The sequence below is a fragment of the Sorex fumeus genome, unplaced genomic scaffold (genome assembly GCF_029834395.1).
Source record: "Sorex fumeus unplaced genomic scaffold, SorFum_2.1 ptg000036l, whole genome shotgun sequence".
NCBI classification, from domain to species: domain Eukaryota; kingdom Metazoa; phylum Chordata; class Mammalia; order Eulipotyphla; family Soricidae; genus Sorex; species Sorex fumeus.
The window spans coordinates 18,660,613-18,685,931 of NW_026606093.1; the positions used below are offsets into that span (position 1 = coordinate 18,660,613).

At 43.8% G+C, this 25,319-nt stretch overlaps 1 protein-coding gene across 2 annotated transcripts in view; it reads right to left on the reverse strand.

Annotated features, from left to right (window-relative positions):
- The window catches only part of ELAC2 (elaC ribonuclease Z 2), a 30,455-nt gene extending 8,074 nt beyond the window's left edge, over positions 1-22,381 (reverse strand). The window contains exons 1-15 of one of the 2 annotated variants that reach the window (XM_056117917.1): positions 22,117-22,381; positions 21,868-21,918; positions 21,668-21,738; positions 20,933-20,997; positions 18,895-18,952; positions 17,525-17,593; positions 15,138-15,245; positions 13,594-13,652; positions 8,798-8,856; positions 8,636-8,708; positions 7,934-8,046; positions 4,090-4,185; positions 2,538-2,676; positions 2,369-2,454; positions 201-319 (exon numbers count right to left, since the gene is read on the reverse strand). In XM_056117917.1, the coding sequence (XP_055973892.1) occupies positions 201-319; positions 2,369-2,454; positions 2,538-2,676; positions 4,090-4,185; positions 7,934-8,046; positions 8,636-8,708; positions 8,798-8,856; positions 13,594-13,652; positions 15,138-15,245; positions 17,525-17,593; positions 18,895-18,952; positions 20,933-20,997; positions 21,668-21,738; positions 21,868-21,918; positions 22,117-22,343 (1,393 nt within the window). In that variant the 5' untranslated portion in view covers positions 22,344-22,381. Of the gene's footprint in view, positions 1-200; positions 320-2,368; positions 2,455-2,537; positions 2,677-4,089; positions 4,186-7,933; positions 8,047-8,635; positions 8,709-8,797; positions 8,857-13,593; positions 13,653-15,134; positions 15,246-17,524; positions 17,594-18,894; positions 18,953-20,932; positions 20,998-21,667; positions 21,739-21,867; positions 21,919-22,116 lie in introns of both variants that reach the window. The other variant, XM_056117916.1, reaches the window with a different exon arrangement.
- Positions 22,382-25,319: the final 2,938 nt, after the last annotated feature.

Here is a 25,319-nt window from a genome sequence, read left to right on the forward strand (position 1 = left end):
TAACAGTCACTCACTCCCATTTAACTGGTCTGGGAGGGGGACAGGCATTGTTTTTTTTTGTTTTGTTTTGTTTTAAACAGAGAACAAAGTACTGGATTAAATACGGAAAGCTGGTTAGACTTTGCCATGCTAGCCTTCCACTTGGTGCTATGCCAAAAGGAGGCCATGGCCAGAGGAGGAATTCTCCAGCCTTCCCTTACCTCCTGGGCTGGAGGCACGCTGTACAGTCTTCCTGTATTCCTGCACACTCTCCTGAAAATTGGGGATCTCAAGGGCCTCAGCTACAAACTCTTCAGGATTGCAAGTGATAATGGAATCTCTGCAGAGAGAAAAGCATCCAAAGTCACGAATGTGGGTGAGTTGTATCACCAATTTGGATATCCAGAATCAAGGCTTAGAGTCATCAGCAGAAAGTCCTTTAGAATCAAGAGGAAAGACTAAGCAACTAAGACCTAAAGCAGTTCTGCTATCTTATATAAAACTCTTCTCAGGTAAGGAAAGACCTCAAGAACTCTGAATAGTTTTAACATATGAGAGCATTTCTTTGTTATATTTGGGGGTCTGATCTAATGGTGCTCAGGGGTTATTCCTGGCCCTACACTCAGGAATTACTCCTGGCAGGCTTGGGGAACTATGTAGGGTGCCAGAGATCGAAACTGCGTTTGCCTCAGGCAAAGTAAATGCCCTACCTGCTTTACTACAGTCCAGTCCCTCACATCAGAATATTTCTACTCAGTGTCTAACAAGCCTGGTAGAGTTGACATCTGGGGTCCTCTACAGCATCCCTGACATCTATATCTGCTAGCATCTTCCCCCAAGGAGAACAGGAAATAGAGGAAGGCAAAACCTCTCAACTGAGACTCAAGTGCATCCCTGAAAACCCCTTGGAAATAGATGCAGGGCATTGGTGCTCCAGGCAGGGCAGTAGCAGCGCAATGCTGCTGGCCCTGCCACCGTGTGTAGCCATCTCTGGATCAGTGGAGCTGGTACCTAAGGAGCTGACCGAAGGAGGCCTAGGCCTGACTCTCAAGGATGGAATTTGCCTATGTCAGTCACCGTGTTTCAGTTATGCAGATGCTGACAAAGGGATCACAAGCTTTATAGTCCCAAGATATCATCTCTGCACCCTAGTCATACAACACAGTCAAAGAGCTCCATCAACAGCACAAAAATATCAACAGCAATCTGGAACACGTATTATGCAAACAAAGATACAACGAAGTGAACAGGAAAATGTCAGATTATTCAAGAATAAGACCCTAAGATTTAGAGTGTGTGGGACACACCTTCTATCATTAGAGTGTACTCTTTTTAGAAAGGATTTTATGTGTACCAAGTTTTTCGTAAGTTTCAGATGGAATCAATAATCCCATGTTTGACAATTATTCCTAAGGGAGAATTCAAAATAGATTTATACATTAGCTGTTTATTATTTCACTGAGACAATTAAAAAATTGAAAATGTCTTAAATAAAATATCCCTATCTCAAAGACCAATAAAAATCTTGCTGCTGAAAATCATATATTGAAACAAAGACTTGTTTCAAACCACAAAGCTACACATACATTTAAAATACACACATATATGAGGCTGTAACAATAGCACAGCGAGCAGGTAGGGCGTTTGTCTTGCACGCAGCCGACCTGGGTTCAATTCCCAGCATCCCACATGATCCCCTGAGCACTGCCAGGGGTAATTCCTGAGCGCAGAGCCAGGAGTAACCCCTGTGCATCGCCGGGTGTGACCCAAAATGCAAAAATAAATAAATTAAATAAATAAATAAAATATACACATATGGAGCTGAAGAGATAGTACAGCTGGCAGGGCATTTTTACCTTGCACAGTACTGACCTAGGTTGGATGCCCAGCACGCCATAGGTCCCAAAACACCACCAGGAGTTATCTCTAAGCACAGAGCCAGGAATAAGTAAATCTAGAGTACCCCTCAGGTGTAGCCCCAAACCAAAAAGCCCAGCAAAATCAAAACACACATAGCACACCCCTATTAACTCAGAGCTTAAAAAGGAGAACAGGAAATAGAGGAATCTATCTACTATCTCAAGGTAATGAGACAATGGGATTCCTCCATATACCTATTCTCTATAAATAATAAACAAATATCACTGTTTAGTATCAGGGAACATTTCCAACAAAGGATAATAATTATCCCAAATTTTGCTACCTCAACCCAGCTAACGATCAGTCTGATTTAATTTATTCTTTTATTACTGTTTGTGATTCTTTCATGCTACAATGGCAGAGCTAAGGAGCTGTGACAGAGACTACATGGCCTGCAAACCTGGCTCTTTCCAAAAAGAGCTCACTAACCCATCTGAAGTCATTCCATCAGCTACAAAACTGTACACACCTTTGCCATTCCCTCCGAGGGCGGAGCTGATACTTGAGGAGGCATTCACCTCGAACTATGGGCACATTGAAGGCTGCACCAGCTTCCTAGCGGAGAGAAAATACATACCAGGTGGGGGTAAAAAACACACAGCAGGGGCCAGGCCACTAAGCCCATCCTATGACCCTACCTTACAGTTGAAACTGGTGAGTGCTGGGAAGATGTCAGGGTGGATGAGGTTGAGTTGTGTTTGAATCTTGTGGCTGCGGAGGTTGTGAACCGATGTACAATTCTCATTCAGGATCAGGTGCTGGGTGTCAGGCCCAAACCTAAGAGGAAACAGACTGCATACTCACTGTGCTTTAGGAAGTATTCTGTCCAGCTGGTAGCACTGGAGACTCAGGCAATAAAGTGTTCAAAGAAAATAAGTTTGTCCTCTGAGCACAGTGAGGTATGGTATATTAACCATCTTCTCCACCACTCCCCAAAAGAAGTGATTTGTGTACAAAGGCTAATTCTAAATGGCTAAACTTAACGCAACTATTATCTCTTAATTCAAATATCTCTGGATATGGAGTAAAGATAATAAACATTTAAAAGCCTACATCAATTAGCTCGAGCAGGCCCAGTAACATTGTGAGACTTGTTACTGTGTTTGCCATATCGATACGTCACGGGGAGCTTGCCAGGCTTTGCCGTGCAGGCAAGGTACTCTCGGTAGCTTGCCGGGCTCTCCGAGAGGGGTGGAGGAATCAAACTCAGGTCGGCCATGTGGGCTGCATGCAAGGCAAACACCCTACCCACTGTGCTATCGCTCCAGCCCAAAAGCCTACATACAACCAGGAATTCAGAAACAAAATGGCTTCCAGGGCAAAAGAGAAGGCATAATGTATACCTTTCAATACCACAGAAGAGGAAGTAACAACGTATGTTAACACTGAAGTCCTAAAGGAATATAAGACAACAGACAGTTAAAGAGCAAGAAATTATCAGGGTTAATGATGAAAGCCTTAACCCTGATAGTTTAAGAAGGGAGAGATCTGAGAGTAATAGGAGTGGAGGCTGAGATGCAGAGAATTTGCATGGGTGCTATAAATGTTAACTCAGGTAACTCCTGTACCCAATGATGGCCATGGGCAAAAAAGCCAAGAGGAAAAAGTGATCTCTCCTTCCACTTACTAATTTTGGGTAGATCAAAGGCCTCAGAGGATTGTTGAAAAGATTAAAGAAAATATAGTCTTCAACATACTATCAATGTTCAGTAAATGCAGCTCAATAAATTAAGCTGTAATTTTATACTCACAAGTTTATTCTCTAGGATTTATGCATGAAGCTATCAACAAAAAGGAAAGTCAGGCTAGAGAGATGGCACAGCAGGTAAAGTGCTTGCCTCGCATGTGGCCGACCCAGGTTTAATTCCCACACCATGCATGCTGCCTCTGGCCTGGCCAGGGTCACCCTTGAATGCAAGCACCCATCCCCCAAAAAACAAACAGACACTTAGTGTGAAGAAGATGAAAACGATTTAAAAAAAAAAAAACACTCAGTCCCAGGTCATAGACATGCTTAACTGTCAGCCAGGGGTGGTGTCTCTTCCAGATGGAAGTTCCCATTTGCCTTTCTGACAGAAAGGTAGCAGAAATCCCAGAGAAAATCCAGGCAAGTGAGAATGTTGTGCTTAAAAGTTGTCATACCCAGTAGTGTTGCCCCTTCTTCCCACACATGCTACTCAACACCCGTACCTCTCCATCCACTGCTGGTATCTGCCATCCGCAAGTACACTCTCTGGGGCCATGTGAGCCACCAGGGCCACAGTGGTCTCAGCTTTCCCTTGGTACCTGGATAGATGAAAGAGTGGAGCTTTGCTTTGCAAAATGATATGAATTCAACACAAACAAAGACTATACAGCTAGGAAAGCGGCACTTTTCTCTCTCATGGGGACTGCAGTGAGCCAACAGGAAATACTAAGCATTCTTGCCAGACCAGTCTCTCCTGGACTAGAACCTGAGTACTGAAATGGGAATCCCATTCTGCAAGATCTCCTGCCTGAGTCTCTCAGGCTGCTGGAGATGGAGGCTCTTTTTATCCCTTCTTTTCACAGGTGTCAGATCTGCAAAATAGGACAAGCTCTTCCATTTCCCCCTCCTGCTCCCACTCTCCCTCATCTGTGTTTGTTTTGTGGTCACACCCAGGAGTACTCAGGGCACTGGTTCTACATTCAGGGATTATTTCTGGTGGGCTCAGGGAACCTGGGGTGCTAGGGATCAAACCCAGGTTGGCCATATGAAAGGAAAGTATTCTAACCGCTGTTATATCTCTCCACAGCCCCTCTTCTCTAACTTTTACATGTATTTCTTCTTACAAATCTGACTCCGCCTTTATGTCTGCCTTCCAGAAGATCTAATGCACAAGTTTTAAATCAATTTCAACTCTACCATTTAGAGAAGCAATTACTAAAATAGTTCATTTCATTCTAGTGTCCTTTAAAAAAATAGTAACTGTTTCTCTCTGACTCTGATCCCCTCACACACATTTACACACACACACACACACACACACACACACACACACACACACACAGATTATGGCTATTTAAACCTGAAAACAACATATGAATGTACATGGCTCTTGGCTTACATCCAATTAACAGTGACTTGAAGTAGTTTTACTTCAAGCTTGTTGGCCAGCTACTCTGCCAATGGCCAGAATAAAGCATAAGGCCCGTGCATCCAAATTCACCCAGGGATAGATATAGAAAGATTGCACTCATCTGGGGAACATAAAGTAACAAAATAGGAGACTAACACCCAAGAGCGGCCGAGATTAGTACCAGGAGGTTTGATCCATGGCTTGGAGGCCAGCCACACATGCTAGGAGAAAAGGGAGCTCGGAGAAGGGAGCACCAAATAAAGGGTGTTGGGAGGATCGTCCCAGGATGGAAGAAGCATGCTGAAAGTAGACTATAGACCAAACATGACTGCCACCCAATGCCTCTTTTGCGAACCACAATACCCAAAAGGAAAGAGAGAACAAAAGGGAATGCCCTGACACAGAGGCAGGGCGGGATAGGAGGGATGGGGGGTGGGAGGGATACTGGGACCCGTGGTGGTGGAGAATGGGCACTGGCGGAGGGATGGGTATTTGATCATTGTATAATTGAAATTAAATCCAAGCACAAAAATTTGTAAGTCTACAACTGTACCTCATGGTGTTTCACTAATAAAAATTAAAAAAAAATTTCATCCAGGGAGAATTAAATGAAACCCAAGAACTTCTAACACTAACACTAACTTAAACGTTATAGGGGCTGGCGCGATAGCACAGCGGGTAGGGCATAACCCTTGCACACAGCCAATCCGGGTTCAATTCCCAGCATCCGATATAGTTCTCCGAGCACCTGCAGGAGTAATTCCTGAGTGCATGAGCCAGGAGTGACCCCTTTGTGACCCAAAAAGCAAAAAAAAAAAAAAAAAAGTTATAGATTAACTGCTTATAAGAATTTATTTGACACTCAAAAAGCTCAACAAGAGTCAGAGACATAGAACAGTGGGTAGTGCGCTTGCCTTGAATGCAAACAACCGGATTTCAATTACTGGAACCCCATATAATCCCTCAAACACCTCCAGAAGTAATTCCTGAGAGCAGAGTTAGGAATAAACCCTGAAAATTGCTGGGTGTGGCCCAAGAGAAAAAAAAGCTCAACAAAAAAAATCCAACAATTCCATCCACAAATGAGAAGAGATGAAGACAAAATCCCAAAAGACATACAGATGGCCAATAAGTACATAAAAAAAGTGCTCAACATCACTTATGCTTAGGAAGTGCAGATCAAAATGACACTACTCTATCATCTCATACCAGTAAGTGTGGCATGGCAAAGTCTAGAAACAGCCATTGCATGGTTTCTGCCCACTACAGGGCTAGTGAGAAGGAACCCTCACTCACTGTTGGCAGGAATGTTGTTCTACCTCTTAGAGAAAGCAAAATGGAGATCTTTCAAACAGTAGAATAAAAGTCACAACCAACCAATGATAACACTTCCTGGCATCTATTTCCCAAACACAAAAATATTAATTTAAAAGGATAAATGCACACCTATATTATCAAAATACTAAGACACAGAAATAAGTTAAATGTCCAACTACGGATGTACAGGTCAAGTTGTGGCACATAGACACAACAGAATACCACATAGTTCTAAGAAAGGACTAAATCACGCAATCTGCCATGACACATACAGAACTAGAGAACATCATGCTGAGTGAAGGCAGTTAGATGGAAAGAGACAAATATAGAATGGTCTCACACATGTAGGAGATGTAAATGCAGCGGAAGGAGCAACAACAGACAACAGGCCATAGAACCAGAGTTAGTCCACAGAACTGAATTTGGGGTGTGGGAGTGCGGGGAGGGAAAGTCTTTGGGACCTTGGCAGGAAGTAGGTGCTCTGGTATTGGGGTGCAATGAGTATGCACAAGAACATTATTAACAGTACTGTGAATCACAGTACTTCAATAAAGACCTTTTAAAAGGAATTGTTTTTCTGTTTTTATTTTTTTGGAGTCACCCCCAGCAATACTCAGGCTTACTTCTGGCTCTGAATTCAGGGATTATTTCTGGTGGTGCTCAGTTGACCATATGAGGTACTAGGAATTAAACCTGGGCTAGCCACTTGCAAGGCAAACAACCAGAATGCTGTACTATCTCTCCGGCCCCCAAAAAGAAATTTATTGTACCTAATACAATGAAACACTTAAAAAATGCAAAATATTAAAATTAGAAATGGAAAAATAACAAAAACATATAGGACGTTGCAAAGAATAAACCATTAAGAATGGGAAAAATTAAAACACAGATGTTTGAGTCAAAGATCCCACTCAAGATTAAACCTGAATTATGAAACAGGTCAACTTATTTGGAGGACAAAAGAGAATGGATTGAGGTCATCAGAACATTAAATCACAAATGTTTCGAATTGAGATTCTGCCTCTCAACACTGACCCTTAACCAAGACCATCTCAAAGGCTTCAAATCTTAGGCTGGAGTGATAGCACAGCAGGTTGGGCACTCGCCTTGCACAAAGACAACCAGACTTCAATCCCTAGAGCCACACTGGTTCCGAGTCTGCCAGGGGTGATCCCTGAGTGCAGAGCCACGAGTACGGCTTCAACATTGCCAGGTGCGGCCCCTAAACTGTCATACAAACAGAAAACCACCCTACCTTAGTGTAAATGTAAGTGGGAAAAATTCACTTTAGCAAAAATAAGCCAAATAATGAGACAGGGTACTAGTTAGACTATAAGAGCTTTCTAGAATTTATCCAAACTTAGAACTCTAATTGGCAACTGACTGTGCAGACTACTGTGGCCTCATTCTTCTAATTTCACCTTCAAGGTTATAGTCACGAGAGAATCTCGTAACTACAGGAGTGACCCTAAGGCCAGAGATGGGTCTGAGCATTTCAGAATCAGACTGTGGGCAGCACTCTACCTGGGGTGGTCAGCAGTCAGGGATATGCCCATGTCAGTGCTGGTGTTCGTGAGCCTACGTGGTCTCCCCCTTTCCCCACACAGAGTCCGCATTACCTCTTGAATGCGGCATTCTCACAGATGGGCTGAATGTATCCTTCATCTGGACATTCTACCACAATAAAAGCAACACCCGGATCCGGAGGAGTACAGATCTCTTCAGGCTGAATCTGTAAGGCCAATAGGGTCATGATGTACTTCTCAGATCAGGGTCACAACTCGAAAGCATGTCCAGTGGCCTTTCAGTGGACTGCTAACATTGTGACCATTACTAGCAAGCGCAAACCAATTAAAGGTTCTACCTAGGGCCTTCCTCTTAGGCCAGCAACTGGCTCACAGAGACTATTTCAAACCTCTATGGCCATCAAGTCAGGCTTTGCCAAAGGCTAATCCTGTGGCCACTCTTACTTAAATCACTCAAGAAAATAGCTCAGTGATGAGTCTGACAGCATTCCTTTGAACATCTATCCAGTCTCCAAATCCATCTTTATGGTTCTGCTGTTGGACATCAGCCTGAGTTCAAGTACAAGGAAAAATACCCATCCTTACGAGGACCACCAGATCCAAAACCAGCCAGCATTGACATGCAGAACAAGTCTACATAAAAGACCCCATTCAAGCAACTAGACCAGTGGTGAAATCCAAGCTGTTTGACTTCACTCAAAAGTGGCTTCTAAAGAAGCTAAGCCAAAAAAGTAGTTTTGTTCAATACTCTAGACCCTAACGTAACTGCTGAAATACGAAAATTGAAAAACTCACCTCTCTTCCTTCATAAGTGACACTCTTCCCATCTTTGACAGCAGCAATGATGGGGGCAATGGCTGCTGTCCCACTACAAAGAAGAGGCAAGTCCTCTGTGAGATGAGGAAGTTTATTTACTAAGGTTACCTATGAATCCCTAATATTTGTACCCCCACTCACACTGGGAGGCCCAGCTCCTTTGCTCTGAGTACCAAAAAGCTTCCTTTCTTCACATGAAGCTGCAACAAAAAAAACTTAAATGTAACTTCAGTGACTAAAATGACTAATTCAGTTTTAATAAATTTCCTTATAAGTGCAACATTCTGATTTCTTTCCTTACAATTGATAAGATGCAGGTAAAAGTTACTACATTCAATAAAGTATACTATATTCTGAAAAAGAAACACTGATTTCAAATGCAGTCATGTTTTCCCATACTAAGTCACCCTATGTTTAATAAAATAGTCTATTTCTATATCAAATAAAAAGTATTTTTTACATATCCTTGAGGACAAACACTGTGCTATCACCCCATCCTTTTCAATTATAAGCAATATCACCTCAGAAATGATTATACAAATCACTATATAACAGTATTATAATGACATGGATAAGAAAATAAAAGAATAAAATTTTTTGTTTTTCCACGTATTTGGCAATATCAAAATACACAAACTTGGGCCAGAGAAATAGTACAGTGCATATAGGGAACTTTCCTTGCATGGGGCAGACCTGGGTTTGATCCTGGCACCCCATAAGGTCTCCTGAGCCTTACCAGGAGTGATCCCTGAGTACAGAGACAGAGTAATCCCCAAGCACTGCCTGAAATGGCCCAAAATAAACAAAGAGCAAGAGAACTGTGGGATAAATTAAAGAGGAACAACATAGGAACCATCAGACCCTGAGATCAAGAAGGCATTCAAATAAAGAATTATTAGTCAAAGAAATTACAGCCAAGGAGGCCCAGAGCCATACTGCAGCGGGCAGGGCATTCATTCGCCTTGCACATGGCCAACCAAGGTTCAATCCCTGGCATCCCCTGTGATTCCCTAAGCACCACCAGGAGTAACCCCTTAGGATCACTGGATGTGCCACCTCCACCTCGCAAAAAAAAAAAAAAAAAAAAAAATTGAGATCATAGTCAAGATGTTTCTAGAATTGAGGCGTGCACATATTCAGATTTAAGAAGCACAAAAGGGGGGCTGGAGTAATAGCACAGCGGGTAGGGTATTTGGCTTGCACATAGCCGACTTAGGTTCGATTCCCAGCATCCCATATGGCCCCATGAGCACCACCAGGAGTGATTCCTGAGTGCAAAGCCAAGTGTAACCCCTGAGCATCGGTGGGTGTGACCCAAAAAAGAGAAAGGAAAAAATAAAGCACAAAAGGTACCATCCAAATGAGATCCAAATAAAAATACTACAAGACACATCATAATCAGAATAAGGAAAGCCTAAGACAAAGAATACTGAAAGCAGTCAAAATCTAAGAAGGAAATTACATATAAAGGAACTTCCTTAAGATTCACAGTAGATTCATCTTGCAGACCTTAAGAAAATGGTAGGCTTAGGGTTGGAGCAATAGCACAGCGGGCAGGGCATTTGCCTTGCACGTGGCCGACCCGGGTTCGATTCCCAGCATCCCGTATGGTCCCCTAAGCACCGCCAGGGGTAATTCCTGGGTGCAGAGCCAGGAGTAACCCCTGTGCATTGCCGGGTGTGACCCAAAAAGCAAAAAAAAAAAGGTAGGAGGTAGGATCTATTTAAAAATAAACTCAATTAAATAAACACCTCACAAGAATAATCATCCAGCCAAACATTTAGGTTTGAAGGAATGATACAGAGCTTACAGACAAGCAATAGATCAGTAACTAAAGTCAAATCTGGAAACAACCCAACTGCTCAAGAGCAGATGATATGGATAAAAAAACTATAATACATAAACAGAACAAAATACCACTTGGCTTAAAAAAAAGAAAGAAACCAATTTGCGATTTGGATGTGGAGATTACCATGCTGAGTAAAGTTAGGCAGAAGGAGGGGGTAGACACAGTATGACCTCTCTCATATGTGGGTATATAGAGAAACATAATATAATGGTATAATGCCCAAAGGCAACAAAACCTGAGAACTTGGTTTTTTGTTGTTGGTTGTTGTTGCTGTTGTTTTTAAATCATCACGAATTAGTTATCAAGTTATTCATGATTTAGTTTCAGGCATTAGATATTCCACCACCAATTCCTTCACCAGTGTCGACTCCCCTCCACCAACTTCCTAGTTTCCTTCCCACACCCTAGCCTGCCTCTAGAAACAGCAGACACTTTCCCCTCCCACCACTGTCTTAGGTGTTCCCTTCCCTGACTTATCCACCCCCAACACACACACACACACACACACACTCTCTCTCTCTCTCTCTCTCTCTCTCTCTCTCTCTCTCTCTCTCTCTCTCTCTCTCTCTCCCCAGTGGTAAGCTTCCTACTGAAGAACAGTTCTCCTATTCTTCATTTCTATTGCCTTTGGGGTTCTGTTATTCCCTACAAAGTTTCTTTATATTCTAAACATCAGAGAGATCATTCTATATTTGTCCCTCTGCTTTTGACTAACCACTCAAAATGATACTCTCCAGATCCATCCACAGAACCGGCTCTTGTAGGACGTTTACCACAGGAAACAGTTTGGGGAGGGGCAATTATAGTATAAGGATCATCGAATCAATGGTTGGGGGAAATGGATACTCTGGGAGAGGGTGTGATGAGGGCCTGTATTATGAAGGAAACCTTATCATTAACAATAGGGTAAACCAGGGTGGAACGATAGCACAGCGGGTAGGGCGTTCACCTTACACGCGGCCAACATGGCCGACCCGAGTTCGATTCCTCCGCCCCTCTCGGAGAGCCCGGCAAGCTACCGAGAGTATTCGATATGCCAGACACAGTAACAACAAAGTCTCCAATGGAGACGTTACTGGGCCCGCTCGAGCAAATCGATGATCAACGGGAGGGCCTTTACCTTTACCTTTTAGTGTCTAAAATAAAAATTTTACTGTTTATTGTAAATTGTTTACTGTTTAGTGTAAAATGTTTAAAGAAATAAAAATCCGTAAAAAAATACAATGTATGGTCTTAGCACAGAGTAGAAAAAATATTTATTGCAGATATTATAAAATAATTATAATGCAAATTCCTATTAAAAACAGGTCACTACTAAAGGTATGCTTGCTAATGCAGCCACAAGATAATCTCCCTTTCCCCATAAAATTCTCCCAGAATTTTAGTAGTTGGGGAAGGGGCATACCTCCAGACTGCACAAGGAACCCTGGTCAAGCAGTGTAGAACCCCAACAGAGTGGGCGAATACCGTAATCCCCGAAGAGCCTATTGGTAACAACCCCTATGTAATGTCTCTGAAAAGGAGTTCAGAGTGGAAATTATTAGGATATTTAACGAGCTCAAAGAAACATTGGAACACACATCCAATAAAACAAAAAAGACACAAGAGCAGAAATTAGAAAACTAGAAACAGAAATGACATATCAGAAAATTTGGTAGGTGAAATAAAAACCTCACAGGAAGGCCTCATTGGCAGAGTAACAGCTGCTGAGGACAGAATCAGAGAATTCCAGGACAAGGTACAGAAAACCTTCAGCCAATAGCAGAAGATACAGAGAAAGTCACAAAATAAATGAATAGATGACAAAAGAGCTTTGAGATGAATAGAACAGGTAAGAATAATCAAGGGGGGCTGCAGAGGTGGCACAGCGGGTAAAGCACTTGCCTTACACGCGGCCGACCCTATTTCAATTCCCAGCATCCCATATGGTCCCCTGAGCATCGCCAGGAGTAACTCCTGAGTGCAGAGCCAGGAGTAACCCCTGTGCATCACCAGGTGTGACCCCCCCCCACCCAAAAAAAAAGAATCATCAAGGACGCTGAGGGCCAGGAAGACAACCCTGATAAAGAAGCAACAGTAAAAGACATCACTGCTAAGAAGTTCCCAGAGCTGAACAGTAAATACATGCAAAATGAGATCCAGTAAAAATGGTAGTCAGTAGGAAACATACCATCTGAGGGGGCTGAATAGAGCAAAGAGGGGACACTGACTCTAGTGAAGGAAGAGCAAAGGGAGGAAATCAGCAAGACTACAGTAAGCTACCATGCAAAAACTTACAGATTTTGAACAAGTGCCCTCCGAAGTGATAGTACAGGGGGTAAGATTTGTGCCTTACACGAAGCTGACCCAAGTTTGATCCCCAGCACCCCGTATGGTTCCCCGAACACCATCAGGAATAGCAAGGAGCAACCCCCAAGCATTGTTGGGTGCAACCCTACCCCCCTTAAAAGATGCTATTTAAAAAATGCCCCTTGTAGACGCACACTGGTGGGTGGGAAGTAATGGAGAAGGAAGGGTAATTGATGTAGGAAAGTGAGAACTAATGAAGGGACTGTGCTGAAAAATGTATGCCTGAAACTTACTCATGAGTAACTTTGTAACTTCATGTATACTAATAAAAAAGTTTAAAAAAAAATTTAAGAAGTTAAATAAAAAATTGGCCATGAATCAGCTCTGAAAAATACATTACAAAATTCTCAAGTATTTGACCAGCTTCTAATTTGCAGATTCAGACCAGTCTGAACACTACTCAATTTTAAAATTAACCTGTTATCAGCTTAACAGCTACAGTGACTATACACTAAATTAGAGTTGAATGAGTCAAACAAAAACCTGATTCATTTGAAGAAGAATAAAACTGCTTTTAGCTACTTCTGATTCCCAATAGAATTGAACAAATAAATATAAGACTATGTAGGTATATACAACAAACAGAGACAGAACACAAGGTAATTTAGAAAGTATAGGTGGGATACTGAGAAACATAGTACCTGGCTTTGTGACTGGCACAGACAACTAATGGGCAGCTAGTTTCACATTGTTTAAAACTTTTAAAGGATAAAAGGTAAAGTCAACAAAAGATTCTTACCTTACAGACAAAAGCTACAACCAAGGAGGGGTCCCTGCCACTTGTCTCCTGGCTAACACCTAAGGAAAACCAGATGACATTAAAGGTAAATGTGAAGGTTTATAGGCATCACCAATCTTATGTGATCCTATAATCATCTGTGACATTAAAAAAAATAATTGGTTATAACAATCACAGTATAAAAGCAGAAAACACTGAACTTGTTCTCAAATAAACGCTTCCTCTACTGTTGAGATATGTTTGAGCAAATGAAACAAATATGAAATCAATAAAATGCTACCTAAAAAACTCTTTACCCCAGCAGCAGCTATGAGTGTCCGGCCTCCGATGTCCACACTGTGACTGAGGAATGACTGGACGCGCCTCCCCCTCAACGCAGAGTCACCCACCAGGTCCCTGGGCCCTAGGCACGGCTGCTCCTTCCTGAACATGCCCCAGTTTGTTCATCTCTCGGTTTTGGGCTTGCTTGCCCCGCTCTATGACACACTGTGAGGTTGTTGCCCATCTCACTTTTGAATTGCACTTTTTAATAAATATTTGTACCAATTAAAAAAAAAAAACCCTTTAGAAGCTAAGTAAAAATTTTTAGCGTCTAACACCTTTTATGATACTACACTTGATCTTGGCCAATTATGAGGCTGGAGCAATAATAGCATAGCAGTAGGGTGTTTGCCTTGTGCTCAGCCAGCCCGGCCAAGCCAGGTTTGATTCCTCCGCCCCTCTCGGAGAGCTCAGCAAGCTACGGAGAGTATCTCATCCACATGGCAAAGCCTGGCAAGCTACCCATGATGTATTCAATATGCCAAACACAGTAACAACAAGACTCAAAATGAGGACATTACTGGGCCCGCTAGAGCAAATCGATGAACAATGGGAGGACAGTGCTACCTTTTATGAGGGGCCAAGAAAGAAAAACCAAGTTATACTTTATAAACAAACATGAAAATATGTGAAATAACACAAAAGCTAAATGTTCTATAGAGAAAAAAAATGTGTGTGTCAGTATTCACCATTTTAACTAAGACAGCTTACAAGGGTTAGCCTCTCTTAGCTCATCTGACAGAAATGATGTCTGGGGAGAAAGAGAAACTTATCAAGCTCTGACCCAGTGTTAGAAAACAAAATCTTTAAGCAGTCCAATTTCTTTAAGATATCTAATCTTGGAAGTGATTAGACTTCCAGGTTGTCAGTTGGAAGAAAGTTGCCTAACTGCTGTTTTATAGCTTAGCACTTATTAATTTCTTTTATAATACAAAATTAACCTATATCATGAAAAGTGAAAAAAAATCACTGTATGAATCAGTGTGCTAGGCTGACTTCTGCTGGAACAGAGACCTGCAGAATACTATTCAAAGCTTCTCTCTGCACCTTTATGAAAAAGTTAGCCACTCCTCAGAGGCCAAGTGCAAACATTGGAAGGAATATCATACTTACACAGAGCTTGAGTGACACTCATCATCATTATAATTTACAGCATTAAGAACCTATAGATTAAGAATACAAAATTCTCTCAACTGTGCACCATTTTGCTTAAATACCATTACCTTCTGGAAGGTGCTGCTCATTTTCAGATGACATGGAATCAGAAGACTGCTCCGCACTGAATCTTTCTGGACTCTGTGATGGCTGGTGCTGTCCATGCTTCTGTTTACCTGGTTGGTACAAGAAACAATCAAATCACCCGGTACTAGAGGAGAGCTCACAGTTAAACTCCAGACTATCACATAGATCAAGTTCCCTAAATCAGAAGCCTCCAGCATGACAGCATGAAGAACCAGTAACTCTTAACCTGGAACTCTGGACTAGATTCATATCTTTACTGTTCTGGTCAGCTGAGAACCCTGAGTACAGAAGGAACACAAGTGTTTGCCAACTAAGAAGCAATAAGCAGCTTTATTCATTATCAACACTCAGTAAAAATTTCAATCTGAAGAATATAATCTTGCAGTCAGTTAAGTCTAAAGATGTAGAAAAGGAAAACCACTGGTCAGAATTGCCACAAAGCTAATACAACAGTACAGTTTGTTCTCTGCTCTTTCCTGATGCTCAGTCCGTTAGTGCCCACTGGGTGAGGTTGGGAAAGGCCCACAAGGTCAGTGAGGTGGGTTCTGATCACACAAATATATGCAAACAATTCCATTCTGGAGGCATCGTGTTGATGGAGGAAAGTGAGGGAAGAGAAGGCAAAGAAGAAAATACAAAGAGCAGCAGAATATAACCGGTTGGGGAAGCCTGGTAAGGTGGGGTGAGGATTTTCAGCATTTGAAGGTGGTAAGAAAAAAACAACTGCCTAGAAGTTTAGCCAAGCAAAAGGGGTGCCAATCAGAACGACTGTCTCATATCCATACCCTCACTGCCCTTCTAACTGAATTTTTTTCTCTAGCAGGTCTAAAACTGCTCTGGTCTTTGTTTAGACTCTCTTGTCTGAATCCCACTAGCACTTGGAAAATATCAGGCAAGTCCATCAATGAAGTATCACACTGCCTACATCCTAAAGTCTGTAAAAGCTGATTTGGAGAGTATTTAGCCAGTCTCCACGTTCATATGGTAGAGCCATGCCATATGGGACCCTTAAGTTTCCTTTGACCTTCTAGCTTTCTAACAATACTGTTATTAAGTTCCAGTGTTAGTTGCTTTTTGTTTTTAAGTTCATCTCTGCAAACCCATCCAAAAGCTCTCTGATAAACTTTCAGTGTTAATAGTGCAAACCACAATGCCCAAAAGAAGAGAGAGAGAAAAGAGAGAACAGAGAGAACAGAAAGAGACAGACAGAGAGAGAGAGAGAGAGAGAGAGAGAAAGAGAGAGAGAGAGAACACGCGACCTGGGAAATGTACACTGGGAAATGGAGGTGATGTAGGCAGGTAGACAGGGATGGAGGTGATGTAGGCAGGTAGACAGGGAAAGGCCCTTGGCAATAAAACTTAGGTGAACAGAACTTCTGGGAGGAAAATCCTAAGACTGATCCACCCTGTCGATATAGAAAACAGACCTGAGAAGACTTTCAGCAGACCCTGAGGAGGTTGGACCCCTCCCCATAGTTCCTTAAACCCTTGGAACTCTCCCTTAATCTGATTAAATGGGATCCAGCCCCAAGAAGACTCCAGAAATTCTGGATCAAGACAACCTGAGAAGAGCCTATAAAAGAAGCCTTGAACAAAGGAAAGGCGTGCATATATATGCTGCTAGCACCCGCGTGGCTGAACACATGTTTCGCTCGCATCTCCCCTCTTGGGAAGTGTACTTTCATGCTTTTTGTGTCTAATGCTAGGATGTGTGTAGGGGCTCTCTCCACCCTTGGAGAAGGCCATGTTCTCTCTCTCAGTCTCTCCCACTCCACACCTTAAAAAAATCCTCCAAATAAAATCTTTTTATTCCACTGCTTGTCTACTCCTGAAATTCCTTTCTGCAAGGCAAGACAAGAACCCAGTAACCCCTGCCTTGGGTGGTGGAGGCGGACAGGGAGAAGTGACCACCTTTCTTCTCCCCGCTTCACATAAGTCACCCGTGGGGACCACCGACATCAGAGGGATGGGTGTTGGAATACTGTATGACTGAAATTCAATCATGAACAGCTTTGTAATGGTCTCACAGTGATTCACTTAAAAAGTGAAAATAAAAAAGATTAAAAAAAAAGGAAGGTGCTTATATCTGTAACAAATTTGCCCAAGCAATAAATGTATAAATCTGAGAACAATCTGTCTTCTGATTGTTTGACATCTGTTATTCCAAAATATGATAGCTATCATTTTATATAAGTGAAATGCCTGGCCAGCAGATTAGAAGTTCCTTAAGGAAAGGAAACATGCTTTGTCCTCAACTGAATTTTCTCAGCATCGGAGAATACAAAGCAAGTATTCAAGCCATTTCTATTTTCACCACTCTTTCTTTATCTAGGACCTACACATCTTTCTTAGAACATTTCATACTCACTGTATATGGGGATTTGGAAAACTGTCATGGTGTCATCCTTATACTCTGGCGCAGAGTGGGGACGCACAGCTGTGTGAAAGAGAAACAGGTCAATGGTCGCAGGGCCCATATCCTGGAGGCATAAAAATTAACTTTCCAGATCACTGACAGAGCAACTGAACAGCTTTAGGTTTGTCTTCAGATATGCACCCAAACTAGAATTTTTGAGTAAATTAAAAAAATTATTTCTCGTATTTGGGGTTTTTTTGGGGGGGAAGGGATCACATCCAGCGGTATTCAGAGCTTACTCCTGGCTCTACACTCAGAAATCACTCTTGGCGGGCTTGTGGGACCATTCGGGGTGCTGAGATCAAACCTGGGTCAGTCTGATGCAAGGCTAGCACCCTATTCACTGTACTATCTCTCTGGCCTCATTGGAATAAAAGGTAAAGGTAAAGGTAAAGGCCCTCCCATTGATCGTCAATTAGCTCGAGCGGGCCCAGTAACGTCTCCAATGGAGACTTTGTTGTTACTGTGTTTGGCATATCGAATACTCTCGGTAGCTTGCCGGGCTCTCCGAGAGGGGCGGAGGAATCGAACTCGGGTCGGCCATGTTGGCCGCTTGTAAGGCGAACGCCCTACCGCTGTGCTATCGCTCCAGCCAAATTTAAAAAAAATTAAGAACAAAAATGTACTTTTGTCTAATATTAGCATTACCAAAATTAAAGGAAGACATACTTATAAATACCATCTATAAAGAAAAAAAGTAAACAATATCAGATTTAAGACACGTTAACATAGTATTGTGAGGCCAGAGATTCTACCTCTTAGTAGAATAAGAGCAGATATTTATTCTGACAAAAAAAATTTTAAAGTGTTCCTAGGAGAAAGAGCATTAACAATCCAGATATGCAGACTGTCCTCAGGAAAGGGTCCTCAGAGCATCCTGTCAGGCTTGGTCCGACAAGAAGGCATATGTCTGCCAACATAGCCACAGCTGAGATGGCACAAGGGACAGCAACAAGACCTACGTTCTTCAACTGACAAGCCCTCTTACTAGTGCAATTCAACTTTGAGAACTATCCCTAACCCAAGTAGTAATCCTAGGACCTAGACCCCCTAGGCCTCTGAGTGCAAATGAATACTGCTACCTAGCTTTCTTACAGTGTGTGGGCAGCTTTAAAAAAAAAATCACTCCTCTCTGCCTATATTTAGTGGAAATGAAGTAGGGATATAAAAGATTCAGTAGGTAATATTTTAAATTTTCAGTTTATGAATGAAACACTTGTTCTTAAGGTTAAATTTAAATTTGCTTTTATAAGTTCTCATTTGAGAGACCAGGTATATATGAGAAAGAAATGGCAGATAATGAGTCATCCTCAAGTGCGTACCAAGATCTATTCCTTTCAAGGGACCAGAAAATATTTTGATAGCTTCTAGGTATTTTTCCTAAAAAAGAGAAGAAAAACATTAGCAATTATGGTTACACAAATGCCAAAATCAATATATCCAAGTACAGAAGAGACACCAACAGGTATCAATAAGAATTATTATTTGTAATAACAGAGATCAAACCCAGATATTCTATGTATACAAGGCATGTTCTCTATCAGTGAGACTTATTCTCAATCTTTATTAAGTATTTTGAACTTCCTATTTACTGTGTCCACTTGTTAGATGCTAAGGATTTAACAGTGAGGAGATGGGTTCCTTCCTTTGAGGAAATGGAGGAGAGACACCTGCCATAGAGGTGTCTGTTTCCACTGAACACAAGAGCAAGTTAAGGATGCATTCACAAAGCAACACGAGAAATGGGGTGTTGCTATTCAACTGGGGAGTCAAGGAGGCTCCTACGTAAAAATTTTTATGAAATTAATTGGGGGAGATTCCCAAGATTGAGGACTTCCCAAGCAGATCTTAGGAGTTCTGGGACCATACTGGAGATTCTTCTTTCTGATTTTTTTTTTTTGTTTTTTTTTTTTTGGTTTTGGTCATATCTGGCAGTACTCTGGGCTCACTCACTCCTGGATCTGCACTCTGGTATCACTTTTTTTTTTAATGAATCACAGTGTGAGATACAGTTACAAAGTTGCTCATGATTGGGTTTTAGTTAAACAATGTTTCAACTCCCATCCCTTCATCACCACCAATGCATTTCCCTCCTGCCATCCCCCTACCCCCTCTTCAGCCTGTCTCTATGGCAGGTCTCTCTCTCTCTCTCTCTCTCTCTCTCTCTCTCTCTCTCTCTCCCCCCTCTGTCTTTCCCTCCGTCCCTCCATCCCTCCCTCCCGCTCTCTCTCACCCCCATCCCCCACCCCTTTGGGCATTATGGTTTGCAATAAAGTACTGACAGGTTATCATGTCTGTCCCTTTCCCTGCTCCTTTACCTGCTTTTAGCACTCAGTTCTTGTCCAGATCATTTCCAACTATCATTGTCATAGTGGTCCCTTCTCTACCCTACCACCACTTATGGCAGGCTTCCAACAGTAGACGAGTCCTCCTGGCCCTTGTTTCTACTGTCCTTGGGTATTAGTTAAACAATGTTTAACTAATGAGTCAGAAAGAGAGGGACAGACACACAGTAAGAAATCCCTCTTGGTTGAATCAGAGAGGGTTTATAGGGTGCCGGAGATCAAACCCAAGCCTGCCGTATTAAAGGCAAGCGCCCTACCCACTCTATTATCTCTCTGGCCCCAATGCTGGAGATTCTTAGCCAACAGGGTAGCAGTCCACTGGGAAAGCCCACTCACTGGCAGTACCAAGAATACCCAAGGCAACACCAGCAGTGCTGAGATCTTTAAGGTGACACAGAGTGGTACTTAGAGGCCCTGAGTGCAGCACCAGTGACGCTAATATTTGTACTGTTTCCTGTGACAATATAAGCCTTTTAAACTCAGCCCCGAAGGTTACAGAATGGATGAAGGAGACCGGGAACTAGTAGGTATATTGACAAATCCCTTATATGGTAAAGGGCTACACTGTGAACAGAGTTAAAACTGAGTGTGCCAATACAGTTTCAGCTTGAAGATGGACACATTTGCATGTAAGGACTTGGCAGTTGGTTACTTTCCATCCTATGTAATAGGGTATGGATAGTTTTAATCACAATGTGTATATAGAGGTTCAGCAGTGCAACAAGCTGATTTGGAAGATGTAAAAATATTTGAAATATGTAAACCAAGAAAAAAACATCTAGCATTTACTTCGTGCCTGCTTTTTTAAAATACTGTTATTTTATTGTTTTCTATACTTTACTTCACGTACTCTTCAACTCATAGAAAAGAAATAAATTGTTCCAGCTCATATAGGCAAAGTACTTACATCTCTATCAGTTATCTCAAGAGAGCAAAGACTAATTTAGAAAACAGAAATTTTTGTCACATTCATTTAAAGAGATTAATTTGAAAAACTGAGAAAGAGGCAACTCACCAGTTGTGGAGGTCCAGAAAGAACACACTTTGGAAGCCCGGTTTCTTTTAAAGTAAGGATCATTCCTAAGAAAAATGAATAAAATGAGACCTCCACTATTTTGACCTGCAGTTATGCCTAGACTGAGCGCTTCCTCCTGCATCAGTGCTGCTTGTCCTTATTTCGGCTTCTAATTGTCAGGGATCAAGTGCAGAGCAGGAATGATGCTAAACAGAGGTACAGGGAGGACCAAGTATTCCTAAACTACCTCTAGAATGGGCAGGACTGATCTGCAAACAATGAACTGAGGGACCTAGCATGGAAAATTATGCAAGCAAAGGGGTGCCCTTAACCTTCGCACCTCCTTGCCTCCTCCCCCTCTCAGCCCTGAGAATGGTACTACACACTGCTCCTTCCTACCCATACAAAGCTTAAACCACAGACCCAACCACAAGGTACAGCAAATCCGTGGTTTTCGAGGTAAATATATTTATTGCAGTCCCACTACTTCAGCTGATTATCACACACCTGCAGTACCAGTCAAGAAACTGAGTCACGATAAAAACTGGGAATATCGATGCTAAAATCTACTCTCCTGAGCCACAGCTTTTTAGGCTTCAACTGACCATGCTAGCATAGGAACACTTGCAAGCTCCCGGGCAACAGGAAGGGAAAGACGGGGATACGACACTGAAGCGAATTCAAATCCCTGAGATTTCTCTGCAGCCTGACTGGGGGAAAAAAAAAAACACTCACCACACAGTCCGCCAACATTACTCCAGTGCATCCGGGTGAGGAATATGTTGTCCAAACGAGCCACCTTCAATCTAAGAAACCAAAATGCAATGGAGCTTCACTGGGCGGGGGAGCCCTCTAGTCTGCGATGGGCGGTCCCGGGGCGTCACACCTCGGGGGACCCCCTCTCCACCCCCGGACCGCCTCGCGGGCCGACTCACTTGTGCTCTTGCATGAGTCGCTGCACGCCTTCGCCGCAGTTGAAGAGATACCTGCAGACAGACAGTGACAACCTGGGACTGGCTCGACCTGTCAGGCAGCGCGGCCGACGGCGCTCGCCGTGCCGGGCCCGGTTCAGCCTCCGGGCCGGGCGGACCAGGCCCGCGGCGGGAGGAGGCCCGAGGCCCTGAGCGCCCCCCGCACCCGCGAGGCCCGAGCCCCCCCCCCGGACCGGCCCCGCGGACACTGACCGATTGTGCTCCGAGAAGACGTAGAGCGCTGCGCCCGCATCGCGCCCGCCCGCCGCCACCACCTGCAGGAACGCCGTGTTGGGGCCGCCGGGCTCCCGCGCCGGGTCGCGCTTCTCGCGCGCGCGCAGGTGCCGCGGCGGCTCCCTGGGCGGCCGCGGGCGGCGCGCGGGACCCTGCGACATGCTGCGCCCACGCGCGACCCGCAGCAGGTAGCGCGGCGCCCACATCCGCCAGGCCGCGCCCGCGTGGAAGACAGAGCCGGCCGCCAGCCGGCTCGGGGCGCTCTCCGTCCGGGCCAATGGGAGGGTCGGAAACCAGCAGGCCCGCCCACGCGAGTCTGCACGGCCAATAGAAAGGAGCCCTTGAGACTGCGGAGCATAAAGCGGTGGCGTGCTAGAGCGGCCGGTACTTCTTCCGCCTTCCCCTTCCGCCCAGTTGAGGCTTTCAGGACACCGCCCTCCCCCCTGGGCGGGACTTCCGGAAACTCGGGACCCTCGTGGGCTGAGTCGAGTTCTCTCGTGTTTGCTTCATGCTGGCGTCTGGCTGTGGAGATGGAGTGTGAGTGGTGAACGAGAAGTCGTCGCTTTTATTCCCTCTGTGATTCTGAAGCGAGACTTGGCTTGGCCGCAGCTGCCTGGGCCACCTCATCGGCGCCAGGGACCACCTCACGTCTCGGATGCCTCCCTCACGGCGACCCCGGGACCACGTCACTGGGGAAGGTGCCGCCCTCACGGCGACCCCGGGACCACCACCACACCGGGGCGGGTGCCACCCTCACGGCGACCCCAAGACCACCTCACCAGGGTGGATGCCGCCCTTGTGTCAGCACCACGAGGCAGCTCTCATGTTCGTGCACTCCACAGGCTCTACACTGCTCTCCCGATTCCTGAGTTTTCCAGGGAGCTGTCGATTCAGGCTGAAATAAGGAATTCCTCTTCCTAGGAGCAATGTTAGTTCTTACTTCAGCAAAAAAATATCACCTTCCCTCACAGCAGAATTTCAGACGAGATGAAATAGTGAAGCAAAATGATTTTATTTGAAAAAATTTACTGAGAGGAATATGAGGGCGATGCAGGAGCAGTAACTTTTTTCTGTTATGTTAAGTAATAAAGGTGCTTAGACTCATAGTTAGAAAATAGGAAATTATTGAAAAGTAGAAGAGTGAAAGAAACTGCATAACGGAAAGATATGTTTTTGTGTTGGCATGTCAAGTGACAAGAATGTTACAGAGGATGTGTTGTAAGAAGATATGTAAGGAGGCCTAGTAACTTGGGAAGCGGTAGAAACATAAGCAGAGATTTCCTAGGCCTGAATTAGCCCAAAGGCATAAAACTACAAACCCTTTAGCATGCAAATCTTCAGCTCTGAGGCACCACGCAGATGCAGAAGTCCAATTACCCACCTAGAGAAGGATGGACCCCTCAGAAAGGAGACACCACAAAATAATCCATGAAGTTAGGAGGAGACCAACAAAAATTGCAAGGCTTTCCTGTGACAATGCAGATTAACTTTTATATATGCGAAAGTCCAGCAAAACCCATTTGGAAGAATTGTATAAAAGTTCCTTTCAAAGTTATTTGGGACTTAATTTTCAAGCCTACGTTCTCTCTTGAACATGTATCTTCTAGTTTGTCTCTATGTTCCTTTGCTTGCCTATGTCCACTCTGGAGAATCCTGGGTTCTCTCTTGAACATGTACTTCTCCCTCTTCTCTCACATCTTTCTCCACAGAACTCCTTGGGACTCCACCAGTGGCTTATATGAGACAGAAAGGAGAAAGACCATCACCCCAGGAACACCAGCTGTGAGTTTCCACAGAAAAGCATGGTGTGTGTGTGGGGGGGGGGGGGCGATGGGGGGGCAGACTGAAATGTTTGGTGGCCAAGAACATTCCCCTTGGCCAGATGGATGAAGGACTGGGGAAATGGAGAAACAGGAACTGGGCCCCGGGCTAGCTAGTTTATTTCTTTCTCCTCCCTACCATAGTCCTCTCTCCCCTTACAGCACAATCATAGTCCCAGTTTTGCTGGTAGTGCCAGTCATCATAGTTCCATCATCCTAATCTCCTCTCAGACCTCAAAGTCCTTTACCAAGTGACATTTTCTTCCTCATCTCATCATCTCATCGTAGTCTTATAGTCCTCTACTTCTAGTCATCGTGTCCTCTGGTCCTCCTTCTGGTCCTCAAAGTTCCAAAAGTCTCAAAGTCTCAGTTCTCATCCTCCCCTCTGTCTCCTTACAGCATCATTATATAGGAATCATGAAGGGTGGGGGTACACATAGGTGGAGTTGAACATTGTCATAACAACAAACAGAGGTAAAACCACTCCTTTAGAAGATTGAGTCGAAGACAACATCTCATCTGAGGGTTCAGCACTCCAGATTACTAGGAGATCCACTTAAGGGTAAGACTTCATCCAGGCTGTAATGCTTTCTCCTGTCCTCAGCTAGTTCTATAGTAAATTTACTTCTTAAAATTGGCTGGAGTGATAGCACAGCGGGTGGGGCATCTGCCTTGCATGTGGCTGACTGGCCGACCCAGGTTCAATTCCTCCGCCCCTCTCAGAGAGCCCAGCAAGCTGCTGAGAGTATTTCACCTGCACAGCAAAGCCTGGCAAGCTACCTGTGACATATTTGATATGCCAAAACATAGTAACAAGTGTCAAAATGGAGACATCACTGGGCCCGCTCCAGCAAATCGATGAACAATGGGAGGACAGTGACAGTGACTTCTTATAATATTTCTAGTCATTTTGTGTGAATACAGAGATATATTAAGCTTAAAGTTTGGCTCTTCCTGGGGACATCTTGCTATATATCCCAATCCTCAGGCCAGGTTAACCTCTAAACCCAAGTTAACTACAGTCCTCAAACCACCTTAACCCCTAAATCCAAGTTAACCCTAACCCCAGCAGGTTCCTTATTCAATTACTTCTTTTTAGGTCGTGACAGAGTTTGTTCCATGACTGTGCTCTTAACTTATACTTAAGACGCTTAGCTTGTCTCCTTCCAATGCCAAGGTAGCTTGCAGCTTGCTCCTTGCAGGAGGAGCAAGGACAACCCAATGTTACCCAACACTCTGCCACCCTGAGGCCATCTGGGAAGACTAGAACTGGCAGTCTGCAGATGAGCCCCTACACTGCATGGGCTAGAGCCCTGCCAACTCCACCAGGTGACTAGTAAGCCACACTTGAGGTCCTTTGGT